Source organism: Triturus cristatus, chromosome 2_2 (genome assembly GCF_964204655.1).
Source record: "Triturus cristatus chromosome 2_2, aTriCri1.1, whole genome shotgun sequence".
NCBI classification, from domain to species: Eukaryota; Metazoa; Chordata; class Amphibia; order Caudata; family Salamandridae; genus Triturus; species Triturus cristatus.
In genome coordinates, this window is record NC_140582.1 from 708,976,746 (window position 1) to 709,001,784 (window position 25,039).

Here is a 25,039-nt window from a genome sequence, read left to right on the forward strand (position 1 = left end):
GCGAAGGACTTGAATGCAGTGTTTAATTTGATTAAAATATTTCTAAAGCGCAAATGATTGCCCGGAGGGGTCTTGGCGCTACCTTAACCCCTTCTGTGCCACGCCCTTTCCCCCTCCTGTGCCGGGCGTTACATTAGTGGGTGGGGTTCATGACGAGATAGTCTCGTCATGGGCACAGCACGACCGTGCTCCATGACGAGACTATCTCGTCATGGGCACTGAAGAGGTTAAAACAGGAGAGGACAACCAAGTTACCAGCTTCAAAGATAGTTGGTCACATCTAGGGTAAAAAGCCAAGACTTTAGACTCTTCCTTAATTTGAGAAGGGAAGCAGCCGTTTTTAATTCAAGGGGTAGACGGTTCCAGTTTAAGGCCGCACATCAGATGAGGCTCCTACCTCCCCAGGTTGCCAGTCTGTGGGAGGGAACTGTAAGGTCACGAGAAAGACTAGAACGGAGAGTTCTACTTGGGGAATGTCACCTAAACCTGTTCTCGAGGTAAACTGGGCTCAAGCCCTGAAGAGCCTTATAAGCTGTGCCAAGGCCCTTAAAGATTATACATTTTGTGATTTGCAACCAGTGAAGATTACTGATCGCCTTGGAGGCTGAACCATAGCTGGAGGACTTTGTCAGAAAATGGGCTGCAGCATTCTGAACAATTTGCATTTTTTTTTAGATGTTTCTCTGCAAGATTTACACAGAGTCCATTTCAGTAGTCCAATCTAGATAGCACTAGAGCAACAACAACGGGTTTCAGCATATTTGAGGGCAAAGAATCCACAATTTTTCTGATGGTGCAGAGAGGGAAGAAAAAGGCAGAGACAGACTTGTTCTTTATATGATAGGTGCTTTTTGATTATGACTCTTAGGTTTTTTACCTTCTACTTTTGGTTTGGCAACGTGCCAAGTTCTTCCAGCCACCAATCAGGAGACCAGAAGATAGGTTTTTTTGGGGGTTTTTTTTAAACACAATTTTTATTGAGTTTCAATTTGCAAATATGCATTCCCATGCAGTAAATTTTTGAGCACATGGGATAATAACAACTCGATGCACTGTTACATAAGGGTATATTTGTCCCTGCTCGCACAGGACCATCTGAGCAAGAAGTGAAACTCAGGTTTTCCTTATAAGTGAACCACATCACATAAAAAGCAATAACAAGAGGCACAATTAAATTAAAGAAGTAAAAGGGGAACCCCCACGCAAAAAATACCCCCCTCCCCTCCCTGGTCCATTAGTCCACGCAATACAATAAGGTTTAGGAAAAAAAGGGGGTTGTGCACACCGTGGCAATTATAAAAAAGAGTTCAAAGAGGGAATAAAACTCCAACAGGTGGAACAGGCAATAATATATATTTATGGGCATCAGCAATAGATTATAATAAATTGCTACTCAGTGTCAAGCTTATCAGCCATAGGGGAAGGGAGGGGTGCAGGTGATATGGGCTCATGTGGCGACACCGGGGGTGAGTGAGTCAAGGGCTTTAAGCGTCTCTAGCATTTGATCCCAATCCATAGAAATGGAAGTTTTGCGGTGGCCTCGATACTCTTCCTGTCTAAGGACGGCGCTTTCCGCAGTGCCCCACCTGACCAATTCTGCCTGCCAGACCGCTGCTGTAGTGGGGTGGGTAGATTTCCACCTTATGGTGATGGCCTGTTTCTCCAACAGCACAGCCAGGTCCGCAAATTTATATTGCACTTTCAATGTCTTGGGACGTTTATGCAGACCTAGTAGACCGCTATCCACAGCCGTCCAGTCGGCTGTGCCTGTGACCTCTCGGACTCTGTAAGCTATTGTTTGCCAGTAAGTTTGCAAGCGTGGACAAGACCACAACATGTGGAGGAGATCAGCATCCGCCTCTTGACACCTAGGGCAGGAAAGTTGGGCGTCTGGGTAGACAGTTCAGTCGGTGTGGGGTCAGATAGGCCCTGTGTAAGATCATGTGTTGTCTATATTTAAATTTAGCATTTCGGGAGACTTTCTTGGGGAACTCCAATATAGTTGCCCAGTCCCGGTCCGTGAGTTCTTTTCCCAGTCCCGCCTCCCATTTCGCCCGGAGCGGAGTCAGAGACGTCCCTGAGTGAGCGTGGATCCCCCTTTAAAGTCACCGGGTAAGATGTCGACCAGCACCCATCAAGTATGTAGCGTATACAAGTTCATTTTTTTGGGGTTCTACCCCGTCAGGGGACCAATGGCATTTGATGTAGGAACAGCGTCGAGGGGACCCCCAGTGCACGGGTGAAGTTGTCATGGTCCGTCAGAGTGCCGTCTACAAACAGCGCTCCAACAGTGGATACCCCTTCTTGTTCCCAAGGGGACTCGGTCCGCATCGTTATTAAGCCATGTGCGCCAGGGATCCCAAGGAAGGGAATGTTAGGAGAGTATGGGAGGGTTCATCGTGTGTAGTTAAGGGACTTCTTCCAGTACGCCAGCGCTGTTCTAAGCAAGGGGGAGCCATTGGCGGGATTTTAGCCCGCGACAGAAGTAAACCATGTAATGTACCCTGAGTAAGGAGGCGATCGGTGTACCCAATCTCATGAATGGGCTTTCCCACCAGCCAATATGACAACCACTGTAGTTGACTGGGCATACAGTATGCCTGAAAGTCTGGTGCCCCCAGGCCTCCCTCAGCAGGTCGAAGCTGCAACTTTGCCAGTCCCACTCTCCTGTGTCCCTTCCCCCAAATAAGGTCTAACAATAGGGAGTCCAGCGTCTTGAATATGCCGGGCGGGTTAACAACCGGTATGTTAGTAAAAAAAATATAAAAGGCGGGGTAGCATCTTCATTTTGGAGATGGCTATCCTGCCCATCGCAGACAGTGGCAAGGAAGTCTAGGAGGAGATCTGGCTCCGGAGAGACCTTATTGTCTTCTGTAGATTGCCCTCAATCAAATCCTGGGGAGTTCGATAAATTAGAATACCTAGGTATTTGAAGGTGTCTGGGGCGGTCGTCAACAGAAGGTCGCCAAAGGGTATCGGGTTAGGGGCCTCCCTATGTCGCATAAAGAAGGCATGGGATTTCTGGGCATTCATCATCAAACCTGATATCAGTCCAAAACTCTTAAGTAGAGTCGGGACGGGTTCCAGACTGGTCGTTAGGTCTTTAAAATAAAGGATAATGTCGTCGGTGTATGCAGACGCGATATGTGTCGTGTTAGATGCTGGTATCCCCAGTCCCATGGCCTCCTTTCGGATCTTGAGAAGGAGGGGTTCTAGCGCCAGGACAAATAATATTGGTGACAGGGTGCAGCCCTGTCGTGTGCCCCTGCCACAGGATAAGCGGCCGAGATGGATGTGCCTGTCCGAGCCCGGACCGTGGGAGAGGAGTATAGCAGTTTGACCCAGCACCGGTACCCCCGTGGGATACCAAATTTCTTAAGCGAGGACAACATATATGTCCAGTCCAGGGTGTCAAATGCTTGTCGCATATCTAGAGAGATGCACCCGGCGGTGTCGGACTGAGTTGGAGTGGTTTCCATCAGGTAGTGGAGGCGCCCAATATTGAGAGAGGTGCTACGGCCCGGGACGAAACCGCACTGGTCCGTGTGAATAAGTCTGGGGACGTAGGGAAGCAGACGCTGCGCTAGTATTTTACTGAGTATTTTATATTTGGTAGCTAACAGAGAGAGGACGGTATCCCAATATGTCTCGAGGGTCTCTGTTGGGCTTGGGGAGGGAAACAACCAGTGCTTGCATAGTCGTTACAGGAAGTGTGCGTTTTTCTAGTGCTGTCTTGTAAAGAGTCAACAGGCGTGGAGTAAGTTGCTCAGCATAAGTCAAATAAAACTCAGCTGGGATTCCATCCAGCCCTGGCGTTTTATTCTTAGGGAGGCTCTTAAGGGCTCCCGTTATTTCTGCTCTAGTGATAGGGGCCTCCAAGTCCGATTGTGCATCTGCTGACAGTACGGGGAAGGTGAGGTTGTCCAGGAAATTAGTCAGGAGATCTTGGGGCACAGCGGTCGGGGCAGCGTAGAGGGACTTGTAATAGGTGCAAAACGCCATGTTAAAATCAGCCTGGGTATTAGCCACAGTGCCATCCGGGAGGAATACCTCCAATATAGGGTGCGGGGTGGGGTATCACGGATGAGATGAGCCAAAAGAGTCCCTGATTTGTCAGCCTCTTTATGAGGTGTATGTACTGTAATCTATTAAACGGAGTCATTCAATTGAATCTGCATATTGAATCCTGGCATCCTGCAGTGGCACCTGCCGGGTAGGGTCGGAAAGAGCTTCCGTTTCCAGTGTGTTCAGGGAGTCCTCCACGGAGACAAGCTTCGGATGTAGCTCGTGCTAGGCCCCAACAGTAGCCCCTATGGCCAGCCCCCTAATCACTGACTTAAACGCATCCCATTCAACTAGACTTGAGGATGCCGAGCCTGTATTTTCTGTGAAGCAATTGGCGATAGCGGTACCCAGAGTGTCCCTTAACAACCCATCTTCCAGTGTGAGCGGCCACAGTCTCCAAGTCGGGACTGGGAAGAGGGCCCTCCCCCATTCGAGCAGCACCTCAAGTGGATTGTGATCGGATAACGTTTTCCCGAGGTACGTGGATTCAATCACCTGGGATGATAGGGACAGGGAGCAGAAAATTCTGTCTATTCGCATATGTAGTTGGTGTGGGGGGGTGGGGGGGAGTAAAATGAGTACAATTGGGGTTCCGTCCAGCCTGCCCCACAGGAGAACATAGCGCCCTGAAGTCAGTGTCCGCCCTCAGTTCCAGCAGCTCGAATGGCACCCCATTCCTCACCCAAATAAGTGATCCACGTGCAAAGGCAGAATAGGATGTATTATAGATTTGCCATTTCCATTTCCTCTGCAGCTTAACCTTCGAGTCAGTCATGTGCGTTTCCTGGAACAAAGCTATGTGGGCCTTGTGCCTGTTCAATTAAGCATAAATGCGATGTCGCTTATGCACAGATCCCATTCCCCGCACATTCCATGTCAGTATTTTATACTTAGCTAAAACAGCCATGCATCAACATTTGTGGAAAGAAGGGCAACCCATGGTGACATCGTGTACACAACACAATAAAAAATAGGGTGTGGACAGGAACCAAAGGAAACAACCCCTGAAAAACAATCCCCAATACTAGGGCCAGCCATCGAACTGTGCTGGTCCAAACTCAGATTAACAAACTGAGTCCAAATGGTTATACCATGCAGTGAATGCAACTGCAGGGGGGTCGGGTCCAGCACCAAAGACTCATCGCATGAACACACCCAAGAATACATCTCCGCCGGTACCGTATAGGATGATGAACAATGAGGTATGCCGAACCTGGGAGAAAAAGGTTATTTAAATGGAAAATTGTTCCTACACCATACAAATAATATCAACATCTTGCTGAGTCTAAGTCATAGTTACGAAAGTGTTGTAGAGGACAAGCCTCCACCTCAGCCAAACAGGTCCTTGACCACCTGGGAAGTAATCGAGGGGAACAAAGGGTCATTACTGCCAGAGTCCGAGTGCGTCACTTCATCATCTGATCGTTCCGGGGATGAAGAGATCTGTGTAGGATCCCGTATGGCAGCGGCCATCTCCAGCACCGATTCCTGCTCCATTACGGCCTGTTCAAGGGTTGGTTTCTGTGCAGAAGGGAGTGATCGTAGAGTTCCGTTAAGACTGGGCCTGAGCCAGTTGGATTGCGCCTGCGCCCCACGCACCCGCCGGTCAATGCCATCCAGAGGCTGAGCGGGCAAGGTGTGTTCAAGCCAGTCGTTCGCCGCTTTGGGCAAACAAAGAAATGGGTTTTCTGATTGTATATGATTTTTAAACGTGCGGGGAACAGCAGAGCGTATTTCAGATTGAGGGCTTGGAGCTTCTTCTTGAGCGGCTGGTAAGAGGCCCTCTGGCACTGTACCTGCACAGTGTAATCCGGATACAGTAAAATTCTGGCCTTTTTAGAACAATATCGGGGCATTTTCTCGTGCTTTCTGCAAGAGGAGATCACGGTCTCTATAATTGAGAATGCGGGCAATAAGTGGTCTGGGCGGCCGGCCAGCCTGTAGGGATACAGTGCGCACGTTCCATGCAGAAGAAGGCAGAAAGACCCTCCGGGGCCACCCTGTCTCTGAGCCACTGCTCAACAAAGTGCATTGCGTCAGTACCTTCAGAGCGTTCCGCCAGACCAGTAATGCGGATGTTATTTTGCCGCGCCCTTCCTTCCGCATCGTCGGCCCTGTCCAGCAGGACGGTCATTTGTTTATTCAAGTGCACCAGTTGGGCAGCATGATCTTTTTGTTGAGGCACAAGGTCAGACAGTGTGCGGGTGTGGTCTTTGACAGTAGTTACGAGGTTACCATGATCTGCTCGCGGGAGGTTAAGGCCTGTAGTAAGCATGCCCATCTGGTGCTCGATAGCTTGGCGCGAGTCCCGTATCTCCTGTAGAATCAGGTCCAATTTATCAGGGGGGGCGACAGGGCAGTCGGCGGGAAGCAGCTGATCAAAGAAGCCTGGGAGGCCGACTCCGCAGTCCCCCCCAGGTGGATCCTCAGTGCCGGGCCCCTCTGGTTGCTTCCCCCGCTGGCACCCCATGGCGATGTGTGCAATGGCGAGAAGTGGAAATGAAAGGGCCACTAGACGCCTGTAGCAGTCGTCACACCAAACACACTGTTAAGGCCACGCACCACCGGGCATGTGTACAGTTCACGTGGAAGCAGTCTGCAGGCCGCAGGCGGGGGGGGGGGGGGAGATATTCCAGCCAGGGGCAAGAGCAGGTGCCTGGGAGAGACCGGGCGGTACTCACTGTGACTAGTTCCAGTCTATGGGGCCGCGTCCACTCCAGGGGACAAGCAGGAGGCCCAGATCCTAGTCAGCGCAGCACAGCGTAGCGCCGGTCCTCAATTACGGCCATCCGTTCATGTGTGTATTTGACTCGCTGCAGGACCACAGAGCCAGTCCACTGCACCCCCAATCTGCGTCCAGTAGGCGGGGCTCCTCGTTTTACAGGGTCACAGGGGCGCACACGGCTTACTATGAAGTGGCTCCAGCCACGCAGTCACGGGGGCATCAGCAGCAGCTCCAGGGCGGACACCGCAGCCACTCCCAGTGAACAGCTAGGAACAGCGTGGCAGCCGCATACTCGGCCGGCCGCTGGTCGGGAACCCAGGACATGGCACCCCCACAGAGGGCAGACGCGGGGGCCGCACAGCAAGGCACTCCGTGCCGCCGCCCCCTCCCTCCCTCCCTCCCTCTCTCTCAGAAAGTTTGCCGTGGAGCAGGCAGCACTCTGCAAGGTAGTAGGCCCCCACGCGGGAGCCGATATAGGAGCCGGGCTCTCCGACCCCGAGCTCCCGGTCCAGCGGTGATTCGCCTCTCCCAGTGCGGTGGTTTAGCTCTGGTCACACGCCAACTCTCGTCATCCTCAGCCGCCATCGCGACAGGCAGCGGTGGCAGCGGGTTCCCCGGCGCCGGCCTCCAGAGGCCCCCCCAAGATGACGCAGGGCCGAGTAACGCCGACAACGCTCAAGGTCGAGGATCTCAGCCGTCCCGGGGGCCCACAGCCCCGTCGTGGCAGGCGTGTGATCCCAGTGGAATCCGCAATCAGGCGGACAGCTTTTATGGTAGGATGACTCCCAGGGTCGGCAGAAAGGCAGGATGAACAAAGTCCCAGCCGGGAGCTCCACTACGATGCGACCGCCATGTTCGGCGCCTAGCCACACCCCACCAGAAGATAGGGTTATTGCCAAAAAAAATGATCTCCCTCTTTGTGGAATTCATTTTAAAACAATTGTAGTCCATCGAGCGACGAAATGCACTCATGCAGCTACTAAAGATCTCACTCATGTCTGGGCATTTATTAGATATTTACACAATTATGACACATCCTAAGTCCCAAAGGAAGAGAATTCCAGAGTTTGGGGCCAAGATAGGCGAACGAGCTGCCTCTCATATGGATGAGCCGGACACTGGGAACAGAAAACAGAGAAAGTCTTGCAGTTCTCAGCTGACGAGTGGGTACATAGGATTTGACCAAACCTTGTATGGAGAGGGGGCACCAAACCCTGTTTAGCCCAGAACATGTTGCATAGGACCTTAAACTCAAAGCGTTTGTTCACCTTGAGCCAATGAAACTGATGAAGCAAAGGTGAGCCTGAGGCATGTCGAGGCAACCAGAAAAGAAGGCGAGCAGCAGCATTTTGAATAAGCTGTAAGTGATGAACGGAGGCTTTATCAGCGCCCAGGTACAAAGCGTTGCCATTGTCAAGTCTGGAAATCACCAACGCCTGCATTACTGTTCTCTGGGCAGCAGAAGGGATTAACCAGAGGAATTTCACCACTTGAGAACAGCAAAGCAGGTCGCGGAGACCCCGGACATCTAGGCTCTGAGGGAGTGATTGTTGTCAATAGTAAAACCCAGGTTCTTAACTTTGGGGACCGGGGCACATAAAGGTCCCAGAGTGTCAGGCCAGTGGGTAATTCCCCAAAGTTCAGGATTGTTTCCTAGAATGAGGACCTCGGTATTAGAGCCGTTCAGCTTCAAGTCATTTCTGAACATCCACAGAGAGATAATGCTCAGTCCAAGCTGGAGCAGGGAAGGATCCTGATGCTGAGCGGCTGAAAGAGAAGATGATCTGGGTATCATCTGCATAGGAAAAAATAGTTAGTCCCGACTTCTCCGCAATGTCCGCCAAAGGGCGAACATAAAGATTAAAAAGCAGAGAGCTTTGTTTTCTCCACAATGGAATCTGCATTGTCCGCTACTTCAGGTTGTGATCTCGCCAATAGGGTTTTAAGGTCCGGTGGCTGTTCCTAATGCCATGAGCAAAAGATCACTGATTTTTTTGCTATGGTTTTTGCCTGGAAATTATTAAGCGAGTTTTATGTCCCAGACCACTGCCTTGTGGTCTGTCCATCTGAGGGGAAACGTAGTGGGACAAGAGATGAAAGGGTTGCTAGTGAATAACCTGTCTAGGGTGTGACTCACTAAATGTGTAGGCTCAATTACCAACTGAGCGAGGGTACAGCAAGACATTGTGTCTGTAAGTATCTCTGTATCAGGGTCAGTATGTTGCTCAAGATGAAAAATGAAATCCCCTAGTATAGTAAAGTCAGATTTCAGGGAAGAAGATTCCATAAAAGGTTCTAAAAATGGGAAAAAAGAGCCTTTTTGTCCCTTTGGTCTGTAGACCAGGAGGCCATTGAATGATTGAGAATTTGTAAGTTCAAAGCTGAACATAAGTGCTTCATGCATCCCCGACGATCCAGGGGTCCAATTAGCTTTAAAAGAATCTTGATGGATAACTGTTATTCCTTCCTCCTTCTTGTATTGTCTATATAATCTGAAGATAACATAGCCTGAGGATAGTGCTGCTGCGATCTTTGGATTGGCCGCTTGGTCCGCCCAAGTTTCCGTAACAAAAATGATGTCAATCAAATGGGTCTCAATAAAATCTGCCATCTCCAGATGATGTTTGACCAAAGACGTAGCATTGGTTAACGCGCACCTTACTTTGGGGCTTAAGGCTCCTTTTGTGGGGTGTTCTGTGGATACTTTCTCCATTTGGGCCGTCTTCTGCAGACTTACCGCTCAGATTTTGGCCCTACAGACAGGACAGCACATTTGAATAGTGTCCTTATCAGTTGGACTCAACATCGCAAAGGCATTGGAAGAGGTGTGGTGCCGCGGCCAGGGCGACTGACTCTGGAATCTGGGGATCACGGTTCGATCCCCGGCGCCGGCGGCAGATTAGCCCAGCACCATGTGACTCTGGGCAATAGCTTGCTTAATCTTCCCGACGGCCCCCAGCGCCTAGAGACCCTTACGGGTGATTGTTCACGCTTTACAAATGTGGATTATTAAAGGCTTGTTTTCTTCCCGGGGGCATGAGTGATAGAAGCATTTTTTTTTTGTCGGTCAGCCTAGTGGTACCCTGATGGTCTATATCATTTATTCAAATAAATATCCTGTGGTCCAGGGTTATACATTCTTCTTTAGAAAATGTAATTCATTGAATAACAGAGCACTTCCTGTGCTCTTGATGACATGAATAGACTACCCCCATGTAAGGTATGAGTGGACCTAGGCTCAGGCTATGGTCACCATGCAATTACAACAGGCAGGAAGACACTTTGGAGGAAACAAAGAGCAGCTTTTCATAAACAGGTAGTGGGAACTGAGCATTCACTCTTAAATCAGATATAATCACAGATTGAAACGTGTCGGTGAGCATGCCATACAACTTTACAATCAAGCATATGCATGTATTGGCAACAGCCCAATGACAACAGGCAGGGATGGCATCTAACACCAACTGCCAGTGTCTCAGTCACAGTTTGAGTATACGATTGAAATTCTATGGCATCAATAAACAGTTCATTACATATGCACGTGTATATACACACACACTACATAAAATAAAACTTCAGGGCAGGTGTATGTGGGGCTACTGCCAGTGGCGACTGCACGCATTGCTTAGTGGTGGGGGGAAAGAATCCAATTGGAAGACATAATTAAAATTATTAAAATTGCATTTATCTGTTTCTCCAACGGCCGCTACCTTGCTCCTCTCTCCCGATCTTCGACTCCAGCTGCACACTGCAAAGGCTGCTAGATGCCAATCCAGGCGCTTCTCTCATGCTGGGAATACAATTCTTTGCAACACAGCAATGTTGGCGAAACCTAAGTGTTCATGTCTGACCGGCCTAAGATGGCTGGCCAAACTGACATGCGCACTTAAAAGTGCCCACCACTCCTCCCCCTGCCATGACTGTCACACTGGGTTCCCTGGCCCTGCTGAAGACTGCGTTGTCGACTGTCAGACTGGAAAAAATAAAATGATAATAAAATGCTTTTATTATCATTTTATTTTTTATCTTTTAGCAGGGAGCGGCACTCCACCACAAACATGGAGGAGCCGCCTAGTTTCCCTTCTCCTGTTCGTTAAAGTCAAACTGTATTAGAGGGCGCATGTAAGTTCAGACCTGGCTTTGTTGCAAATAGTTGCTGTGCTCATCCATATTTACACATAGCAGTGTATATCACCCCACGCCCCAAACATCTTCCTATACCTTGACTTAAAACAAAGATGGTCATCTCAGGGAGGCCTCCTTAGTCCCTCTAGTGCCTAGCATGTTTAGGGCACCCCGTGCTAAGTTTCAGTGTGTTGATATCTTCCTTACACTATCTAGTTGCACAGTTCCAGGGATTATTTGGCAGTTGTATTCTGGGTGTGTTTGTGGTCCCAGGGGGGTCCTCACCCCTAGGCATGTCAGGCTCCCTGAGGTGGAGAGGCCACCCTCTCTCATCCACCTCTGCCCACGGCCTCACTGTCCTCCCTCTTAGAGTCCAGGAGTCGAAGGCCAGCAACAATGCGTCCCAGACATGTTTATTAAATAGGCTGCTCTTCGCTGTTTCTGCTCAACCCTCGGGTCCCGCCTCTCTACTCTCATCCAGCGTACCTGTACTTCAAGGCAGTCTCGGGTACTTGTCTGCCTCAGCCCTCCATTGCTCTGTTTCCACTGTTACCTGGGTGCAGGTTGGGGGCTTGCAGCACCGTTATCTGGAGGTGTGTTGAGTCATGATCAGACCAGGCTCCACTTCTTCATCCCCAGGAGTCATTTTGGCAGGTATCGCAGGCGGGTAGTTCAATGGCATTGTGCTGTTTATTCTTTTTAAATAACCCTTTTTGTTGATTTTAGATGCACAACTTAAAATCATAAATATACACAAATCCTAAACAACAATGGCACAGCTATTAGTCATCCCACGAGTCCACTCTCTATCCGTGGCTTTGCAGTGTCTCTTTTGGCAAGGAAGCCCATAGCCACCAGTAGTCTAGTAGTGCTCCTTCTGCCCCATTCATCCAGCAAACCGAATAATACCATTTTGGCTCTGGTGTGACCGGGTTTCCCACCAACTGGGTTAGAATAGTGCATATACATCCCAAGTATCTCTGTATTAAGGGTCATATCCATATATTTGATATGAAATTCCCAATTTTACTTTACACCTCAGGCAGTGACGATCCATTCTTCATTTTGCTTAGACTTTTGGGACTGTAGTACACCGTATGCAGGTATTTCAGCTGGATCAATCCCATTCTCAAAGATACCTCCAATATCCTAGAGGCCAACTTTGACTACACCTGATCCTCTTCTTTCAGCAGGGGTGTGGAATTTTTAAAATAATCTGCTTGGCCAAGGGACAAAATGCCACTGAGATCTACATGTCCTGTGAAATCTACTTGTCCCACCTACTCTTGTCCCTACATCAATTCTTACATTTCACCTTTGAACTGGGAGTCTGCTTCATCTGTGAAAGGAAAGCACCAAGCTTGCAATGTGAGCCTGGTGTGGGCATTTATTTTTTGCAGGTTTTTAATATAGTGCAAACATGACCCGAAGGCGAGTGCTTCTAATGAACACCAGTTACATTTGCACAAGGTCATCTTAATTATTTAGGCATGAGCAGATTAAGGGAACTGCCCAGAATCACTGGACGTTTAGCAACGCTAAGACTCGAACGTGGTCCCCAAGGTTTGAAATCAGCAGCTCTGGCTGTAACTAGAGGGGGGAAGGGGGGAGTTGGGAGCAGGGTTGGTATGCGTGTGTGTGTGATTGGCATAGGGATGGTGGTTGGTAATATGGTGTTGAAGCAGCCCCTACTCTCTCTTCGCAGTAGGTGACTATTTGCTCCCTTTGCCCAGTCTTCAGTCTGTGACAGGAGGCCCTGGCCCTACTCCTTCTCATGCCCTGTTCTGAATACTGTATGTAGGGGCAGTGTGAGCGCAGCGGTGGTAGCAGGGGCAGTGTGAGCGCAGCGGTGGTAGCAGGCACAGTATGTGAGGCTGGAGAAGGTGCTGTAGGCTCAGTGGTCGAAGAAGTGCATTATAAAAGAATGGGAACTGTTAGTTATGCTGCACAAAAAGGATGCAGGGTGAATGAGTCTGGGGGTGCGGTCAAAGCAGTAGCAAAAAAAAATATATATTGTTTAACGTTTTTGGGTGTTTCACCTTCAGGTAGTACTATAATGGAAAGCTTTAATGAACATTAAATGCAGGTTATAAAAGCATCTGCCAGTTTCTGCACTTATCCGCCAGTTTTATCACATTCCCGTGGCATGGTAGCACGTGTTGCTGCTAACAGAGCAGAAGTGTGAAAGGTGTCACTTCCACTGATGTTGGTTGGGCAGGGCACACTACACTGAAGTCTGTGGCCAGCCTTCTGAGCGACTATGAATCGATCTAGAGGTGGAAGACACAGGAATGCTGGTACATAATTCTAAGGATCTTGACAGGCAAGAAGTGAACACAGTTTGTGCAAATGTTAAAGTCTTGGTATCCATGATAACGACTTCTGCTCAGGGAGATAACCGGACACAAGATCACTTTTTTCGGTAGTTCAGTTATTGATCCCCACGCTACCATAACTCATCTACGCCTTCCCCTCCCTGGATTCTGCGGGTCATTTAAAACAAGGCTGGCTGGGAGCTCTATTATCTGAGGGCTTGGGCTTTTTTCGGGTATGGGAGTGCTTCTACCTGCCCTTTCTTCAAATTAATCCATCAGGCTGGAAACCCTCTCACTTACTAGGAATTTCATCATAGAAAAAGTCAGAGGATGTGGCTCAGAACAAGAATAGCAACACCCCTGCACCTCCACGGCGGCACAACATTTCCATTCATTGAGCCTTCAGCACTCGTACCTGATGAACAGGCCACGCACAGCAAACTGACCTGTTTACTCGAGGGACTCGACTACTGGGGAAGGGGAATCATTAAAAAGGCACCAGAAAGTAAAAGAATGATATTGCCACGAATCCCCATATTTTTACATTTGAAGTGGGAGACCCTTTTAACAAACTGGCTGCTGAAGTCTCTCCTTTTTGTGAGAGGAAGAATGAATAGATAAGCCGGAACATCTACAAACATTCTAATGAGTTGCGGGCCACATACATATTTCTGCATTGGAGTTTAGCACACCAGCGAGCAATTTGATCTTTCTGGCAGTACATTACACTGCCTTAAAACTTTACAAGGTAAGCAAGGGAGGAGCAATGCGAATGCTCACAATGGCAAGTTGATGCTCCCGTGAAACCATGACCTTATCTGCGCAAGACACACACCCAAATGAATAACCCGTGCATGCACACATATCAACACAGTCACACAGCGAGCAGTGACTGAGGCCTTCATGCGCCCTCCAGGCAACAGGGCCTTGGCCTCTGGTGGGAAATAGTAGAGAACACCGTGGTGGAGTCGGACTCACTGGGTAATGTTCACCCCTTGAGAACAATATAATTTTAGTATTTCAGAATTCTTTGTTTTTGGTGTAGCGCTTTGAAGCATACGACGCAGCTCTAGGAAACATTATACATACCAGATCGCTTCAGCTGCAAAACAGCAATAGAGTATGGCATTGTGTTTTTATTTTTATGATTTGTATAGAACGACTACATTCCAGTATCAGAGAGTACTACCCCACTCGATCCTATGCCGGTTTTAACCATTAAAGTGTGCACAGGAGTCGATCGGCGAGGCTTTGGTGTTCATTTGGGGTATTCGCATTTTGCCACCACTGGCTTTGGGGGCTATGCAGTAATTAGCCCACGGGGATGCAGTTGTGTTGCTAATCACCACTGCTGTGCGTGATGTCAATTTAACTGCTTTTCAGGTCACAGGGTGACAGGTCACTACTGACAGCTTCTTGAATCTTCCATTACAGAGGAGATGACGCACAGGCAGGCCATCCCGCGGCTGAGGAGATGCTGCACTAAGGTGCTGGACACGTGCTGGCGATGCTCGTAGTCTGTACACCAGCACTCACAGGGAGTGATGCAGCGCTCACACACTGACGGTCTCCTCTACTGCTCCTATTTGCTGCCGTCACTCGCCATGATACCGGGAGAAGCACTGCACACCAACCTGCTCAAAGGCAGCCTCTCAGCCTTCGTTCCGTTAGGATTGTTGCACTTGCAGCACGCATGGCGCAAAAGGTGTTTGAATCTGCTCTGCGCCGACCAATTAAAAGGTGAAGTCAGCAAGGCTACGACACTGCTCCAATAGCAGAGATTAGGTCAATAGGAGCCCGCCCTTCCTGCAGCCACAAGGATGCCTCACTAGATGCTTTCCGTGACAGTAGGAAGTGAGTTTCTATTAATGTTTAGAGCGAGTTGGTTGCAAGAAAATAAACCTTCTTAGCGGTCATTATGGCAGTGCTTATTTTTAGGTCTCGCCTGAGACAGCGCTTTAGCGCTGCTCTCGCGAGAGCTTTTGTAAAAGGGGGATCTGGAAGTGCAAACTAGTGCTTTTCAGGCCTCCAAATACAGTGCATGTGCGCCAGGCGCGCGCACCATTTGGCAGCCTGAAAGCACTAGTTTGCACTTTGAAATCCCTTGTTTACAAAAGCTCATTTCGCGGCCGCTTTGATGAGAACATCAAAGCGGCCGGAAAGTGCTCACCATTTGCCACCCCCTCCCTTATCCCACTTCCCTCACAATGGGGACAGCTTGTTAGAGTTTCGTTCCTATTTAAACCTGCAGACTACTAAAAGAAAATAATTCCTTTTTTTACTGTTGGATGAAGCCAGATTTACAAGAGCGATAGTTCATTGCTGTTTAACCAGGTAAGGAAAATTTTCGGTGAATGTACTTTATGTGGCATTTGTATTATTATAAAAAATCCCACTTTGCATCACTATTTTCATATGTACTATCTCTCGTGATACTGCATAAACACGCAGCAATTATATGTACAAACTTTGCTTTTTCAATGCCTCTGCCTAACTTTCCTTATTGCTAGGACTTTCTAACTGATTTATTTGTGGCCGCAAGGTGTTTGCCGTTCCTACCTTCACAATTTTCAAACTAACAAACGCAATAAAGCTGTTAAAAATGTTACACTGTGGGATTTTTAAAAATTAAATGCTAGTAAGCACTGTTTAAAACTTGTTGGTGTAACCCACTGCTCCCCCGCTCAGACACTTTGCTGCAGCGGCTCCCGCTTACTATGCTAATTGTTCTATGGAGCCTGTACTTGTCCCTGCCACTCGCCTGTATGTTATCCTTCTCCCTCACTGCCTCATAATTGTTGCTCCATACAAACACGTTTCTTGGCGGCCGCAACGTGTCTGCGTCCTCCCTGAGCACCTTACAAACACTTACCTGCAGTGGCTCATGCTTACTACAGTTATTGTCTGCTGAAGCCTCTATTCGTCCATGACGCTTGCCAGCATTTTATTATCCTCCTTAACCGTCTCACCACTGAGACAGCAGCGCTACATTCTAAGATATCACAACTAATGTGCAAGAACTAACACAGCAAGGCTTTCACTCGTGCTATCTTATATAAATGTACTGCTTAAATGGACAAAGTTTGTTATGCTGTCTTAGACACAGCTTATACCTTTATTTTAGCCCGTTTTTAAAATTATATTTTATCGTGCTGTTGTTTTAAAGGCAATCGCGTTATATCAATAAATTATGTTAATATACTGCCATATGTTTTAGCCTTAATATACACACAGTGCTCTGCAAAGACACAGATAGCAGCGCTATCCCTCCAAATACCACAACTAATGTACAAAAACTGAGACAGCAGCGCTATCTCTCAAACGTTACAGCCCCTGTTAATAGTATGCCTTCCAGACAGAAACACACTGTACCTCCTACTCACACATACACATAGTTGTAATCAACAGTACAATTTATTTTTGGCCATAGCTGGTGCCAGCATTTTATCCTTCTTCTTAACCGTCTCACCACTAAGACAGCAGCGCGATGTTTTCAGATACCACAACTAATGTGCAAAGACTAACACAGCAGAGCTATCACTCCTGATACTACAAAATACACATAAAATACTTTACAAGTATAAAGACAGCAGCACTATCCCTAAAAATAAAACACCTGATGTGCGATAACTAAAACAGCAGCGCTATCACTCGTGCTATTTTATATATACGTAGTGCTTACATGAATAATGTTTGTTTTTTTGTCGTAGCCACAGCTTGGACTTTCTTTTTGGCTGTTTTTACAATTGTATTTAATTGTGCTGTGTTGTTTTAAGCCAATCACGTTATATTAATAAGTACTTACACAGCGCGGCGCGCACCACGCATTGTACATAAAATAAGATCTCTTATTTATAACACACACGTTTAATCTGCAGGCGCAGGGCTGCTATGCCCCCTCACCCTTAAGGTCAGGTTTACATCGCCACAATTTAAGATCTAATTTTAAAATCACGAGTGCCAGCTACTGCAAAGCACCTATGGGCCTCTCATTTCCCTAGGTATGCTGCTGCAGTCTACCACAAGCGCTGTGTAAAGGATTAATATAGCAGTGCTATCACTCAAAATACCATGCTATTCTCACACGCATAGTAATGTATAACTAAGCACAAAGATAGCAGCACTATCTTTTTAAATGACAAGTAATGTACATGGACTGAAACAGCAGCGCTATTCATCCAAAGTTACAGCCCATGCTAATAGTACTCCTTCTTGGGAAAAACACACAGTGCCATAGTACTGTTTAGTAAACGTTATCTTAACACACGGGTCAGTGCGTCACTGTTTTACCAGGAAGGGCGCAGCTCGCTCTAAGACACAGCTCTCTCTCTGCTCTCGGCACTCTGGCCCTGCGCGAAGAAGGGGGGTAGCGTTATTGCTTAAAAACCCCTTGTCTGTTCTCACAATTATGGTAACTTACTTTACACAGCGCGCAGCACACCACGCATTGCAAATAAAATACCATCTCTTATACTTTATAACACAAGCACATTTAATCTACAGGCACAAGTTTGCTCTGTCTCGTCATCCTTAAGGTCAGGTTTACATCTGCACCATCTACTGCACAATCCACTGAGAGAGCAGCAGATGTTTTCAGATAACACAACTAATATGCAAGGATTAACACAGTAGGGCTAACACTCGTGCTACCTCAAAATACACATAAAGTACTTTAAAAGTATAAAGACAGCAGCAGTATCCCTCAAAGTAACACAACTAATGTGCGAAGCCTGAGAAAGCAGCGCTATCACTCGTGCTATCTTATATATACGTAGTACTCAAATAAACAATGTTTTGTTGTCTTAGCCACAGCTTGTACTTTCCTTTGGGCTGTTATTAAAATGGAACTTTTTCCTACTGTGTTGTTTTTAAGACAATCCATTATATTAATCATTAATTGTAAGATACTGCAAAATGTTTGAGCCTCAATACACGCACAGTGCTCTCCAAAGACACACACAGCAGTGGTATCCTTACAAATACCAAATTTGATATACGAGCACTGAGACAGCGAATATCTCTCCAAGGTTACAGCCCGTGCTAATAGTATGCTTCCTAAGAACAAGCATTTGCAATGCAATAGGTCTCGCAGTTACACGAGTTAAAGCTATTGGCATTGTAAATGACAATGCCAATAGGCATTGTTATTTGCAATGTCAATAGCTCAAACTCGCGTAAATGCGAGACCTAATGCATTGCAAATGCTTGTTAATAAACTGTAAGCCTCACAGCGGCTGGCTACAAACTACCACTAGCTGAGTGAGACTGACGTTTCACTCCCCCAGCCAATCACTGGCTAGGCTCGAGCCCAGTCATGGGCTGCTGGCCAATCAGAGGCCTCTAACGGGTCTCTGGCTCTCTTCCAGCCTTTCTGATTGGCTGTGGGTACTCTGGGCCTGTATTACTTACGTGATTTAATGTCTACTTGTCCATCGGACAAAATAGACATTAAATCTTCTTGCCCGTCAAAAAAAACAACATGGCTCGGGCGTTGGGCGATATGATTCCCCCACCCCTGTTGCAGGGGTCAACAACTCACTCCCATTGCTCCCTCAGTATATTATTTACAAGGGTGCACTACATTTGTAAGGTCACAGTAGCTTTCAACCACATCCCCCCTTATGTAAAAGAAGTTCATTTGTTTCACAGTCAAAAATCACTGTCTTAGGAAATTCAACCGTTAAAAAGATTCCTAGGCTGACCTTTGCAGTTGTGCTCCTCGAAGTTACGACCTCTGGAAACCTGCTTTCATGATCGACACAGCCAAGATATATATGTTACCTGAATCTGTGGTGGGTCAAGTGAACCAACAAGGTCAATGTGCATCCATTTGAATTGCAAGCCTACTACTGGCAGGGACACTAATGGAGTCTTGGTCTTGCCACTTAATTGGCAAGTAGGGCACGTTCTATGGAACCGTTGTGTCTCCACACATCCCTGACCAGTAAGCCAAAAACATTCAACCTATCCGAGTTGTCCAAGTGTCTTGCTGAGGGCACTTTGTGGTTAAGCGACAGCAGGAAACTCCTGTACATTAAGGGAACCACCCGCCTTTTGCTAGTTCCTCGCTCGTGATTCGCTGGCCCACTGTATGGCAGTCCATCTACACAGCCAGCAAAATGTTCTCTGGCCACTCCCTTGCTGGCCAGTACGTGGGCTTTCCTTTCAAAGGCAAACCAACATAGGGGACTCAATTTGTGCCTGGCTGAACTCCTCCCAGATGGTCCTCTAGCAGCTAACAATCCCGGCAGCTTTGCCAGAAGCTTAGACTCCAGCACCTTGTCTGATTTGAGTATTGAATCTTCCTCTCTCTCTGGAGCAGGAGCAATGCATTCCAAGGCAATGGACCTCACCCATAGCCCTCAAACCTGATATGGTGGATGAAGCTAGTCTTATCTGACAGTCCCTCCTGTAGTGCCCCCTTTGTGACACCTATAAAAAGTAATCAGCATCACAAACAGTACAAGATATTCCAAATGCCTGCACTGGAAACATTACCCGTTATACAATAAATGACTAATATTTAAATAATACCTGGTATGAGTGAATTGAAATCTAATTTTGATTTCTATGGCTCAAGTCTTGATGAACCTTTCCCAGCACTTTGTTCACCCTCAAGAGGTCTATGCTTAGCTGCCTGTCTAGGATCAACAAAACAAATGCTCAAGGCATGCTTTATGTGCAATGCCCTCTACTATGTTTGATACAACCTGTGCTATAGACAGAAGCATTTCATGAAAGCAGAGCTTTCAAGTTTTACAAGTCAATGTGTGCGGAACTAATCAGGTACATGTATTTTCTTAGCGTTTCTTCCGTAACTAAATCAGGACTACAAGTCCCAGAAGGCAAGACAAAACCCTCTTCTAGATCTGGAAGCGCGAAACCTCTGTAAAAGTGGAAGGACTGCTATAATGACCTATTGAAGGTGAGACTTTATTTTGTTTACATTTTTTATATAGCACAGATTTTCAAAAGCATGTAAATTCGCTGTACAGATAAACACCTTTTCAGATATGTAATTTTAAAAATGAAACAGCATGAACAATTGGCAAACAAACTAAAACCATGGCTCCGCTACAAGCCCAAGGGTATTAAGGGTTGGTGCTAGGCAGCACTGAGAGTGCAAGGCAGAATTCATACCACAGCAGGACGGTAACAACTGTAGGATGGTAGAACGAAGGGAGGAGAAGAGCAGAAGTAAGTAACGAAAAGTGGAGTGGAAGCAGGCGAGAGTGAAAAGCTGAACAATCAGTGGATGAGGCGAGGGAGATAGAATTGGGTGAAGGAATGAAATAGAAAGAGCGAAAGAAAGCAAAAGAAAGAGAAAAGAATGAAAGAATGAAAGAAAAAAGAAAGCAAAAGAGAGAAAGGGAAAGAGAGAAAGAAAGAGAAAAAGAAAAAAGAAGGAGAAAGAAAGAAAGAGAAAGAAAAGTGGAAGAAATCAGTACGCACTAATGACGGGACATGGAAGTATCCGTAGACTGAGAAGAAACGGGTGAAGGAAGGTTAAGCCGGAGAATCATAGTTTTTGTAAATCGTGTACCTGAGTAATGAACCAGCCTTCCTCAGCAACCAGAGTCAATGGAGCAACAAAGTTTCCATTCTTATAGTAGAATCTGTCCGGGATGTCCTTTTTCTCATACACATTCATGTGCTGCACTGATTTCAAATTCTGATATATCTGTGAAACAGAAGGAGTAACATTGACCTGAAGCATTTGCATTAGAAGGAAAACATGAATTTGAAATCCATCTATTCATCACAGCTCTGTTACTTATGTAGTGGCCAGAAAGTAGACGGAATGATGCCTAAAATAAGATGCAGATAATTTCCAGTTTACCTTTGTAAAACAAACACAGCGCAGTTGGATCTGCTGGCTTTCCAGAACAAGCATTGACAAAACCAGTAAGCCTGGTTTTCATTTTGTGTCGAGTAAAATGTTTAAAGACAATCCTGCGGCTTTGAAACAATAAAACAAAAAAGAATTGCTTTCCTTGTACATGCACATGTGAGACAAAGAACTTCATGTGATTTTTCATATAGTTTGAGATGTAAAATAGCCCTTCATGTGCATTGCAATGCAAACTGTCCATTGGAGGCAGAATGATGGATTGTCCAACAGCATGAGGTGAAAGGTTAATAACCTAGCCAACTCTATGTACATATTAAAGATTTGATCACAATATATAAAAGCAGACAGCAGCGCTATCAAGCCAGACCTAATACCTCCGTAAAACCTTTCAGGCTTCCAAAGTGCCTAAGAGATTTTAGCTTAATACGGTCCTATCAGATCAAGCATACCAGACAATTTCTGTTAATGATTGACGATATGTGTGCATAAAATAGCTAAAGCTTCCAGTTATCGCTCTATTTTTGCTGACTTTTAGATACAAATACAGACGTAATACAATATGTATGTTTGTATATATTTTTTTAAACGGAAAACACAGAAAATGTAATTCTCATTTAGGGGGTCGATTACGAGGTCATTCGGAAAAGCTCCGAACAGCATTTGATTTGCCCAAATCCGTTTCGGAAGCCACCTTTCAGACCGAATCGGACACTTTCGCAACGTGCGATTACGATGGCTGGAAAGCGTTCAGACTGTACAATTTGGTTCTGAAAGGCATTGGAGTAACAGAGTTGGTCAGAGCCAAATCGTAGCGGTCTACGGACCGTGTTTCCACACAAACGATTAGGATGTCAGCTATGTACAACCTTCCTGAATCTGCTGTTCAGACACGATCAGCTGTCAGAATCTGACTTTGGGGACCTGTAGCAGGCCCCCCTTCACCCGGGGCCCTCTAAATCAGGCCCTTGGGGTGCCCATGGGACCCCATCCTCATGGGTGCATAGTGTGGCAGGCACCATGGAGTGGCCGCCACAGGGTGCAAGGTTTTCCCCAACCCCCCCTTTTGTCAATGGGAGTCTATGTTCTTGTTTGAAACACTGGCTCCTATTGAAGTCAATGCGAGTCCAACTGAACGATGTCTGGAAGCATCGTAATCGTTCGGTCGGACTCGCAGAACCAGAATCAGTCACAGGGCCGGCTTTAGGGCGGTGCGACCGGTGCCACCGCACCGGGTGCTGGCTTCCAGGGGGCGTCGTGTTTGAAAGTTCATTAAGCTTTTGAAGCACCTGCTGCAGCGTTTCTTTCCTCCGGCAATTACCAGGCCTCACAAAAATGTCAAGATAATTTGTGTGATTAATTATCTTCCTGGAGAGAGATCAGCATTTTGTATAGTTGAGGTTTTGACCTCTGTGAAGTTAGTGCAGAGGGTTAATGTGCCTGCTGCAAAGAACGTGTACCAAGTAGATTACAGAGTGCGTATGATGTAAACAGATCAGCAGGTTACTGCTTTCAAAAGAGACATCCTTTAGTTACTTTGAATTTATAACTTAAAGTCCTAATATAGAACAGTGAGCTATTAACTTTCATCAGAGAACTGCATACACTCTGCAAAGTATACATTATTAGAACATTGATTAATGTTGCAAAAAGGGTTAATTTGGCTAGAAATCAATTCTTATTATTAAAGAAAACTCCCAACTATGCTGTTTCTTTTTCGACTCTGAGTTTGTCCTTCTCCACACCAAGCACTCTTGAACTATACTGCCGACCAGTATGGATGACATGGGACTCCTACACTTTTCGTCCTTTGGCTTATGTAATATTTCCTATACACTGATTTACACACGTATGATTGATTGTCTCTGTGTAATGTGTGTGATGCAAAGTGCTCGGACACCCTACACTGGTATGAGTGGCGCTATATAACTAATTCAATGCATCTGAGAGAGTATGGTTATGGAGACTTGGTCACTGTTAAAGGGTGCTAGTGAGAGAATCCGTGGTGGAGGTGGTCATTGGGGGGGGCGCCAACAAACATTGTCGCACAGGGTGCCACCAGCACTAAAGCCGGCCCTGTTCAGTCAGAAATGATTCCGAATCCGATTTGGTCGGAAGAGTTTCCGGACGACATCGTAATTAGCCCCTAAGTGTCTCTCCATGCTGTCAGTCATGACTTGCAGACCAGTCGCTGAGTGCAATGAGAACATAAAGACTAAAAAAACACGCTTTACTAATGAAGGGGGAATAGCTGTAGATGAACATATTCTAGTACCTAAATGCTAACATTTTCAGGTGAGTGTATTTTTTAGGACTAGCTAGTCATTAAAAGGCCAGATGTATGAACAGACTGGTCACAAAAACTGGTTGCAAATTGTATACATATGTTTTTGCAACCAGTCTTTAATTTCGTGGTGGGCCCTACATACTAATAGGTTGCGTTGAAAAATGTCCAGTTACAGGGTGTCACAGAACGACTTGCCCAAGTTACATTTCCAGGTCGCTATTTGAGACTCCCTACGATAAGCAACAAAGAGGAATGATGGCCGGCATAGAACAGCAGATTATCATCCCTGTGTTTGCACTTCCAAACAGGAAACCTTTATCGTTTTATAGGAGCCTGTGTTCTTTAAAAGAATCAGAGCTACTTTACAAACATTCTTTTAAGAATAAATACCTTTCGGGATGACATACTGGGTAGCGGGTAGTTTTCTTCTGGATAACTGCCTGCTACCCCTGAGGGTGCCTGGCATGATGCTCGAAGGGGAATTGCTCAATGGGAACAGTTTCCTTTTGCTACTGTGACCACCTCCTTTGAGGAGTCAGTAACATTTCAATATTGATGCAGCTCATTTAGCAAATTACAAACAGGACTGATCTCCCCTTTCAGTCTCACTCCTTTCTGCAATTCGCAGTGAGTTGTTAAAAAAATGTTGAGCTTCGGAAATGCTTTACCAAATTGCAAAATGGATTTAATAAATGGCAAAATACAATTTTGTGGTGATATAACTTACGATTTTGTAGATCACAGAGGTTGCTGCTGTAAAATAGTTTTGCACATCTGGCTGTTAAACCCAAAATTGCTATGCAAGTGTACATTTATCAGTTAATGTGGAACTATACTAGTTGAAACTAAATTTCTTCACTCACTGAGACATAAGTAGGGTCAAAGACCAATAAATGAATATTAATTCAGCACCTAGCTATTTCCAACAACCTGTGACTGGTTCCAAATACATAAATTGTGACCTGCAAGGAACATCAAACCAGCGCCACTGTGCAGTGGTGGCAGGTGACTTTTGAATGTGGTGAGGCATTAATGATGATGACAGTTACACAGAGCAATTGGGCACATCAGTAAACATGATTTTAACAGCCATTCGAAGATTAAACACCAATTTAGCTAGGTACGAGCAGACTAAAATCAGGAACAATATACCATAAAAGAGAGAACAGGGTTAAGCAAACAAACACAAAGTGGAAAAAGAACTCCACAAAGTGAAGCAAGCAGATAGAATGCACTGCACACAATGCCCTATAACACTGAGAAACATAAATAAAACTACCTCTCACACCACCTAACAAGAACTCGCCAAACAAATGAACTCACACACCCAAATCTAACTCCTTTTAAATAAATTACCAGTCCCATCTGATCTTTACGAGTTCCACAGAACCCCCATTCGTCCCAGGTGAGGCCTATTCATTGTTCCTTGATGGGCACACACTTCTGATAGCGAGCTTTAAAAGAGGTAGCTTCATACGCATCATAGCCAGGCGCTGAAGGTAAAATATGGAGTGGAGCAGTTGGTCAGAGCAGGGACAGCCTAGACTATGTGATAGCATGAGTGCCCTTTCAAGGTATTGTTTATTCTTTATGGATTCATAGGCTGCAGCTGGGACTTTCTAGGCACGCAGAACAGCAGCAGTCCGTCTTGGGAAAACGCAGTCCAACTTGTT

At 46.4% G+C, this 25,039-nt stretch overlaps 1 protein-coding gene across 1 annotated transcript in view; it reads right to left on the reverse strand.

The window, feature by feature from the left end:
* Positions 1 to 25,039, reverse strand: part of ENPP6 (ectonucleotide pyrophosphatase/phosphodiesterase 6) — a 237,049-nt gene that overhangs the window by 22,051 nt on the left and 189,959 nt on the right. The window contains exon 6 of the mRNA XM_085641899.1: positions 20,774 to 20,911. Coding sequence (XP_085498025.1) covers positions 20,774 to 20,911 — 138 coding nt within the window. The remainder of the gene's footprint in view (positions 1 to 20,773; positions 20,912 to 25,039) is intronic.